The 9,203-nt window shown below is 41.2% G+C and overlaps 2 protein-coding genes across 5 annotated transcripts in view; one reads left to right on the top strand and one right to left on the bottom strand.

Annotated features, from left to right (window-relative positions):
* The window catches only part of tex14 (testis expressed 14, intercellular bridge forming factor), an 18,963-nt gene extending 16,331 nt beyond the window's left edge, over positions 1 to 2,632 (bottom strand). The window contains exons 1-3 of the mRNA XM_010786095.1: positions 2,523 to 2,632; positions 1,129 to 1,288; positions 827 to 942 (exon numbers count right to left, since the gene is read on the bottom strand). The gene's annotated coding sequence lies outside the window, so the exon portion shown is untranslated. The remainder of the gene's footprint in view (positions 1 to 826; positions 943 to 1,128; positions 1,289 to 2,522) is intronic.
* Positions 2,633 to 2,756: 124 nt separating this feature from the next.
* The window catches only part of hlcs (holocarboxylase synthetase (biotin-(proprionyl-CoA-carboxylase (ATP-hydrolysing)) ligase)), a 35,907-nt gene continuing 29,460 nt past the window's right edge, over positions 2,757 to 9,203 (top strand). For 2 of the 4 annotated variants that reach the window (XM_010786071.1, XM_010786072.1), the window contains exons 1-4: positions 2,758 to 3,142; positions 4,332 to 4,472; positions 5,695 to 5,857; positions 6,590 to 7,584. In XM_010786071.1, coding sequence (XP_010784373.1) covers positions 2,888 to 3,142; positions 4,332 to 4,472; positions 5,695 to 5,857; positions 6,590 to 7,584 — 1,554 coding nt within the window. In that variant the 5' untranslated portion in view covers positions 2,758 to 2,887. Of the gene's footprint in view, positions 3,143 to 4,331; positions 4,473 to 5,694; positions 5,858 to 6,589; positions 7,585 to 9,203 lie in introns of all 4 variants that reach the window. The other 2 variants (XM_010786073.1, XM_010786074.1) reach the window with 2 other exon arrangements.

The raw sequence follows: 9,203 nt of genomic DNA, 5'->3' as shown, positions 1-9,203 counted from the left end.
ACACTAGTTCCACCGTTCCCTGCAGCGAGGCTCCCCCGTTTGACAGTTTACGTTGGCTGGGTCTGGGTGCAGGTTGCGCGGAACTGGCCATCGGGGGGCCGGTTACGAAGTGGGCGGTCGGATAAGTCACTAGCACAATCCCCCACTCCCCCGTTTGACATTTACTAGTTGTTACCGAAGTGGGCCGGGTCGAGAGCCCGGGCTGATTTTTAGTTCCCAGTCCACCACTGGCTACATGAACGTATGATCGCGCCATATTGGACGCACCTTAATTCCTAAACTTCTAACAGATAACAAAATAAACCGATCCTTCAAGCCTTCATATTGAGCTCTCAGGACACGTTCCAAATTAAACTGTCATCGCTGTCTGAGCTTTGCTGCTGTGTTGCGCCCTCGTGCGTTTTTACATGCAGATGCTGTATCCGAACGGTTGCAAGCTGGAGCGCTGTGCCCGCATTGACGTCACCCATAATTTGGCGGGGACTTTGAAGAATCCCCGAGAAGATCCAGGAAATTGTCAACATTGAAGGGCAGATTAATGGTTATCAAAGTCAAATATCCAAAAATCAGGTTCAGTAACGGTTTCTAAGGGACAATATTTACTCAAATTGATGGGTTTGGATGATGGGGGAAAATCGTGTCACAGGCTCTTTAAGTCATCTGATTAATGATCGAGTCCAAGTCAATAGGCGACATCTCTTGACTATTTTGACTACAACTCAAAGTTGCTTTTAAAACAAAACCATTTCCTCATAATGACTTTAGAAGCAATCCTAATCAGAATGAATATGGTTTCTTAGAATTAGGGGCCAGGCCCACACTACACTGGTTGGGGTCAGCTCCGTAATGCAGAAAGCAGCTCCGTCACCTTCACTTGGCCTGACAGAGCAGCACAGAAGAGTGCTGTCTGACCCAGATGATTCACACAGTCCACATCAACACCTGGTACACATAAAAAAAACAATAAGACCAGGTTTTTGTTTTAGGTCTGCATTGTCAAGTGTAAGTATTCCTGTATTGAAAGCTCTGGGGTCGAAGTGTAATGTAGAGAGTAAAGAATTTGTCTATCTTCATGATGGCAGTCTAGATACAAACCAGGGGGTATCATTACAAAGCAAAGTTACATACCCTCATTCAGCAATTTCTCCAACTTGGTCAGGTTTCTCTCCAAAGTGTATTTGTGTAGTCGAGCGTGTGCACGTCCAGTGGTAACAACCCCCACATGAACAGGACAGGGGAACGGCAGCGCAGTCATCCTGTCTCATCCGCTTCACCCTGAACACCTGAACTACAGTATGGAAGATCATTACAGTTGGAACACATACATTTTCATATGTCCTACAGAAAGTTACTGAACTTAAGTAAATGTTGAGGTACTTGATATTAACTTGAGTGTGTCCTATTATGATTTAATGTTGTACCCAACTCTACTATATCTCAGAGAGAAATGTTGTACCTCTTAGTACATGAGCTAAACTTAGGCTACTTGTTATGCAATATATCAGTGTTGTATGGATTAACTTAACCTTAGCCAGCAAATTAATCAGTAATAATAGTCATTTTATAAAATATAATACTAAATAATACAAGGATTATCAGAACATTAATGTTTATAGTATATAAACGTTATATATTCCCCCACACATAAGCGACTTTGCCTTAACTGAGGGTTCTGCTCAAATTTAATTTAATTTAAAAAGTCAGGATTTTGCCAACATTTGAGTATTGGCGGTAAAGTATAAGCTCAAAGACAACCACACAGTCCATCAGGTTATATGAAGTGTTGAATGTAACATATAATCAAAAAGTTAGCAAAACTGCTAATAGAGGCTATCTAACTTTTTTTATGTACAGTTTCTGGGGGAAAAACGAATTCACAATACCTTTAACCCATGCTCAAAGGGTATTATTTACCAAGAACTTCATAAGCAATATTGAGTAGTACAAATGAACACTTACACAGCGCTAACAGTTGTGTTTAGCTAGTAGTCTGGTACCTCCCTGCTGATTGCTCTCTTCTCTCCCGCCTTTCGGCTACTCAATGCCGGATAGACAGCGAGAGGCACCATCAGTCTATGATGTGGATAATATGTGTTCAGTCGTGGATCATGTGTGTACAGTGTGGGTTGCGGTTAATACAGAGAAAATATGTGAGTGTGCAGTCTATGGTGTTGGTCATATTTATATGTAACATGATATAGTGCATATCAATTACACCATCTCCTACCTGTGTGTCCGTTATGAATGTGCGTCAGTTAGATTAATAGGTGACAGTTGGGTCCGTGTACGTTTTGTCAGTTTGATTTTTCGTTTAATAAATGTTTCATGTAAAAACTAAACTTATTGATGAATTAAAGTGTTATCAAAGCTGGTAAAGGTGCAGCTTGTGAATTTACTCCAGGTGCAACTAAAGTCTTAATTAAGTGTTTATTATATTTCACATCATTAATCCAAATCTGCAAAAATACCCAAAGATAGGCTACTTAATAAATGTAGTGTAGTTGTAAAAGTATGATATTTACCTCTGGATTGTAGTGTAGTTGTAAAAGTACGATATTTACCTCTGGATTGTAGTGAAGTAGAATTACAAAATAGCATTACATAGAAAACTACCTAGTACCTCAAAATTGTACTCAAGTAGTACAGTTCTTGACTAAATGTACTTGTGGTCCAAAAAGGTAAAAAGAAGACTTTCCCACACTCCAGCATAGGGGGCGGTAACGAGCCTTAACGCTTGTTGTTGCTACCCGCCTTTAAACAGGACGAATACATTAGCAGTTAGCTTGACAGTCGGATTCTACAGTAGTGTTTGGTCTGCTGTGAACAAGGTCAAGTTCCATGGCGAGAAGTATGGCCACCATGGCCCCTTTCGTTAACACTGGATAAAATGTTAATAACGCTGTGCTACGTCTATCTGTGGGTGCGCTTTAACAAGTGCTATTCGGTGCTCATCCGCAACAGCCTGTGCAGACTGAACAGCAGCAGCTTCAGCTTCGGCTTCAGACTGTGCTCCAGCCCGGCCTCAGCAGCTTCTCCGACCGGAGCACACACAGCCGCACCACGGCCGCCCAGCCCGCCTCCTCCTGAGGACAACGTCTTCCTCCAGCTGGGGGACAGGGCCGTCTATGTCACGGAGCCTCAGGTTGGATACTGGAGCTAGCGCTGAATGACCTGATGTAAACAGTGTGTGGTGACTGATCCTGGGCCTGCCACAGACCCACAGTCTGTTTACATTTCTCATTTAGCACCAGAAGCAGGAAGCACTCAGATATTTTAATTCAGTAAAATACAAAATAAATATTATGATATCCATAAAAGTCCTGGAATAAAAAACTTGACTTTTACGTAAACCTATTGGCATAAAAGAATTCCCCTAATACACTCAAGTGTAGCTGTAAATTGGCCCTTCATACCTGTAGTGTATATTTTGACAGATAGTCTACAGATATATATATATATATATATATATATATATTAGTGTCAATATATAGTTTACTTTTAATTGTAATATTATATTTTATGTTAATGTTTATTTAATTGTTCTACTCTTGTTCATTTTCACATTATGTGCAATTCCTTGTTTACATGCTGCTGTCTGTGACGAAAACATTTCCCAAATTGGGATCAATAAAGTGAATCTTATCTTAAACTAAGAGGATTGATTAACTTACAAACTAAAAACAAATCAGCAGTGTTTGATTGGTAAAAACAAACAGATTTGTATACCTATAAGCCTATAATCAAAGATTTACATTAGAGGTTTATGCTCCAATCTCAGTCAGGTTTGATTAGATTATATATTTATTGATCCCACTTTTGGAAATTATTAGAAAGATAATGAAAGATGTATTTAACTAAAATAGACTGCAAATACACCTTCACTAGGCCCTACTTTACAACAAAAATATTTAAACAAAGGCTATTAAACATTATCCAAGTGTGCAAGTTGCAGTTTTTTAAATACATTTAAATTAAATTGACGCGAGGTGTTGTAGTAGGTTATTGCTGTTAGGAATGATTTCCTGTATCTGTCTTTGTGACAGTGGAGCTGAATCGATTTGTTCAGTTGAGTCGGGAGGCCTTCATTTTTGTGTGAGACTTAAACTACTTGTGTGAGACTTCACTAACTTGAAACACTGTTAATATTTTGAGCCTGTGTCTTCTTATTGAAAACGTTGCAGCTTGTTTGTCATGGTGTCACTCTAACTGCCTTATAGTTTCTTCACAACTTGATTGATGACTTTGATGACTTGTGTCACTAACTACTAACGGATGTGTAACAGCCTTGTATTGTTCTTTGTTCTCTTCTATGCTGTCTGTATTGTCCGCAGGCATGTGATGACCTTAGCAAATGGACCGTGCTGTTGGGCTCCTCTCTGGTTTGTGGTCCACGCATAGAGAATATTTCATTCATCATAGAGGCGACAGGACACAGAGTGGGCTACCATTCTCCTCACACATCCAATCAGAAAGTAGGCACCACACCTTGCTTAACATGTCATTTTCCCAAAACAATCATAAATTCAGAAAAGCTGGCTTTAAGCGATATTTTATATATATATATATATATATATATATATATAAGAGATATTTCGCCCTGATTTTCCAAACACCCAATTTGATTATTGTAAATGTTTCATTTTATTTGTTATACAAATGTTTTGTTCTTTCTATAGTTGAACTGCGTATGTAAAAAAACAGAACAGATGCTTGCAGACAAAACGTCCAACATTTTTACAGTATTTCAGAATCAACAGTAACGCAAAATGATAGCATTATCAGTGACTGTGTTAGCCAACATAGTCATTTACATTTCAAGACTTCAAAGGTTTAATGTCATATACAATGTCATGAAAAACCTGGGTCACAGGTTCCTCAACAATGCAATACAAATACATAAAAGACATAAAACAGATATTTTTACAAAATAGTGCCAGCTCTGGAGTTGAGCAGTCCAATGGCCTGTGGGATAAAACTGTCCCTGAGCCTTGTGGTCTTTGTCCTGATGCTGCAGTACTGCTTGCCGCAGCTCCACATATGAACATGGCCTCCATATTTGCATCTACAGTCGAACCTGACGAGTATGCAATTTAAAAGAGAAGACAGTTCAGGACTAGGATAATAATTAAACCTCGGAATCTAGTCCAAGACATGATCCATACCTTCACTCATACAACAGGACAGCGATCTTTCTCCTCCCTTTTTATGCAAGTGGAATATCTTTTTTTGTTTTTTTAATGCACCCCCATATCGCCTCAATTCTTTCTCTTTCTTTCCTTCTCTCTTTCTCCTTATCTGTCCGCTTTTACTGCTCGTCCACACACTGAATGAATGTTGTTTTGGTCCTGTGTTGTTTGTGTTTGCTTTGATTTACCCCTGTCACATTGCATTTTTAACAAAGGCTTAACCGCCCAAGCCTTTAGGTGGCTGCCTGCTGCTTTAATCTATGTATACATTTGTTTTTACGCCTTGATGCTGCTTTATGATTATACTACTTAGATGATTCTATTCCAATGAATATTCCAATATATATTCCAATCAATATGAGTTTAAGCTCAAAACGTGTGTGTGTGTGTGTGTGTGTGTGTGTGTGTGTGTGTGTGTGTGTGTGTGTGTGTGTGTGTGTGTGTGTGTGTGTGTGTGTGTGTGTGTGTGTGTGTGTGTGTGTGTGTGTGTGTGTGTGTGTGTGTGTAGGTGCTGAAGTGGTCTGACTACTGCCGCCCTCTGGCCTACAGCCCTGGGCAGCCCTTCAGAGCGGTGGCCCAGGCCAGCGTGGATAACTTCAGTCGTCTGGGAGTGGCTTTCATTGAAGACCGCCTTCAGCTGGACAATGGGCTTAAGCCTTCGAAGATAATCCGTATGTAGCCTCAGTTCCATTTCACATTTACCTTAATCAGAATCAGAATTCCTTTATTCGTCCCACAGAGGGGACATTTACATTGTCATAGCAAAAGTAAGGATAGAGACCAAAAAGAAAATGTGATAAAGGGAATGCCCATAATATTTAAAATGTGAAATGAACAGTTATTACAATTTACAAAGTACTCATTTGGTTAGAAAAGTAGCAGCAGCAGCAGTGTTTATTAAATAAATTAGGTGTAACATGTCGAATTTATTTTGGTAGAAGCTAGAAAATGTGGTCGAATTATATATTGCAGTTACTTACTCTTGTTAGGGTAGAGCACCTATTCGGCCCAAAACATCTATTTAAATATTATATTAGATGTACTTTATTGATCCTCAATTGGGAACTTGTTTTGTTGCAGCAGCATGTAAACAAGGCGTACACATGATTAAAAGAAACAGGAAATATAATATAATGTACAGTAATGACACAATATAAAAATATACAGTTTAAGTCAGAACACACTATAATGGACTAACCTACTACTACTACTACTACTACTACTATTACTACTAAAAGACACATTAAATATTATGCGAAGTAGTTTCAGATTTTAATGCATTGAGGTAGAGTGTGAGTACAATATGTATACCTAATTATGTATTATTTGTAGCATGTAAAGGTTGTGTAAAGTCACCATACAAGTCACCACATTTCACTGACATATCTGTAACCTTCCCACAGCTGTCCTCCTCCAAGAATCCACTCTCAGTGAACTGTTGGAGAAGCAGTGTCCAAAGACTGAGACTTTCACCCGCACTGGAGGGGGTGCTGCTGAGCGTCGTCCCCCGTCAGACCACCAGCTCCTCCAGTGCCCTAAAGGCAGCCTGCTCCTCACCCCGGAGGTGAAGAGGAGGCTGGAGGAGCGCCGAGGGTCGGAGCCGCTCAGAGGGAGCAAGGACCTGGGAGTCGTCTGTGACCAGGAGGACCGCTCCCTGGGGAATTATCTCCACATGGAGGGCCACAAACACCACCTCCATCTGTCCAGCTGCCACGAGTGTTTGGAGCTGGAGAACAGCACCATCCTCTCTGTCAAATACGCCTCAGCTGAGAACATTCCAGACCTTCCTGATGATGACTCAGGCGAGCTCGGGAGTGGAGATGAGACTTTGGATGATGTGGAGCCCGATGGAGGATTTTCTGGGCTGAGTGACTGTAAAAGCAAACCTCCAAATCTCCTGCTGTACACGGGGGGTTGCCAAAAGCGTTATGAAGCCGTGCGCCAGCTGATATCAGAGTGTATAGACATGGAAAACAACATAATATATCCCCTCCAACCGCAGCAGGCTCTGAGCGACCCCTGGCTGGAGAACACCAGGCTCCTGGTTCTGGCCGAGGAGGAAACTCTCACCCCCCAGCTTCAGACCCGTTTTCTCACCTACCTGAGCCAGGGGGGCAGGGTGTTGGGTCTGGCCTCCACCCTGTGCCCTGCAGGCCTGTCTCTGGAGGCCCGGGAGAGGCGGCAGGGGCAGGTGAGCCGGCTGATCTTCACCCGGGAGGACAGCACGGAGCTGCAGCTCAGCGTGCTGGCCAGCGAGAAGGTCTACATCAGGGACACTCAGGGAGGGGGTGAGGTGGAGCTGTGGGGGGAGCTGAAAGGAGACAGCCCCCATCAGAGGGATATGGTTGTTGTCAGGGTAACCCACGGAGGAGATGGTGGAGAAGCTGTCCTCTGTCAGGTAAGGACCAGGGGAGGGGTACTTTTAAAATGTATTGCGTTAATATATTAATGAGTTGTAAAAAAAAATATATAGGGATGACGTTGTTGGAAACCTTAGTGTGAAAAGAAAAAGAGGAACATTATACAAATTAATCCCATTACCAAGTTATTTTATAAAAATAAATCTGAATTTATGCCGATAATTCAGAAATCCGAAAAACTAAGGTGAGATGTTATAAAAAAGTAAAACACCTCTTTATTTCTCTCACAAGTTTCATGAATGTGTTTATTACAAGTACACCTCCCTTACAAAATACAAGTATTACAAGTTTTAATACTAGTATTTTAAACTTTTGATTAAATGGGATAAGTTAAGCTCACACACACTATTTTATGAACATATCGGTTCCCCTACTGAATGAAAAACAGAACAAATTAACCAAAGAAAGTGAAAAGCATAAAGCAGATTCAGGCAGTGGGCGTATAGACACCTACCCTACAAAACAGTACAGCTCTAAGAGAAGAGATAACATCTAATCCTTTACAACAAACACTATATGATCTTACAACAGTATTTAGGTTTAGATCACCAACAGCTTCGTTATCTATTCCTCTTAACTCAAAATAACACTGTAATCTTCCTATTAATAATCATTTCTATAATAGTTACCAGTAATGTCCCTATATCTTTTTTATGTCACTGTGATATGTTTTACATATACAGCTTTTCTTATACCCTAATTACGTATCCCATTACATGTATTCCGGTATTACCAAAGCCTGGTAATGAGGACATAGGACAATATTGAAAGTGATGATTGTAGTCGTCAACAGGGATGAGTATGTTTTTAATTGTTTAACTTACGGTTTCCTTATCTGTTAGTTGCCCCTTTGAACATTTATGCAATCTTATACAACAGCCAAGTCATACATTCTACTTTAACCAAGATATCAAGGTTGTGTTTTATTGACACTTTCAGAGAGGTATTGAGTTAACTACATGTTAAATAATGAATGCATTATATCAAAACCTGTTTCTAAAGTGTACCAGCCCATTCACACACAGTATAGGGAAGTGGAAGAACATTAGAACCACATTTCTATATTTCATAACCCTGGTTATGACAAGTTCTGTTGAAAAGAGGGGAGTTTGTCCCAAAACTTGCCACTGTATTCACACCCTCCACCTGAAGGAAGGGCCTCATTCAGCTGTGAGTGGGACTACTAGAGCAGGGATGGTCAAATGGCGGCCCCCACCTCCTCTTTTTGCGGCCCTCAGATTAATTTATAAACAACGTAATAAAACATTTGTGCTAGTGACTTCTCCGACCGGCCCACCTCGGTGCCGCCAGTAAATACCGCAACTAAATTGTCGCGCCGGGGGGGGTGGGGGTGCTAGCAACTTATCCGGCCGGCCCACATCGTCCGACCGGCCCATTTCAGTACCGGGCCATCGGGGCTAATGTCTGGGTTAGTGGTGGCCAGTACATAAATGACGTTGCCCCCACCACCATCCAAGTTGCCCATCCCTGATCTAGAGTGTAGGGTTCAGTTTGGAATTGGGCCACAGTGTGTGATAAAAGTTATGAAGAACTGTCTTTGTCAAAATCTCCAGTCCCTCCGAGGACACATCCAGGT

Source organism: Notothenia coriiceps, unplaced genomic scaffold, assembly GCF_000735185.1.
Source record: "Notothenia coriiceps isolate Sejong01 unplaced genomic scaffold, NC01 NC01_scaffold00028797, whole genome shotgun sequence".
NCBI lineage: Eukaryota > Metazoa > Chordata > Actinopteri > Perciformes > Nototheniidae > Notothenia > Notothenia coriiceps.
Note: the sequence above shows the minus strand (reverse complement) of the source record. Positions and strands in the feature narration are given on the sequence as shown.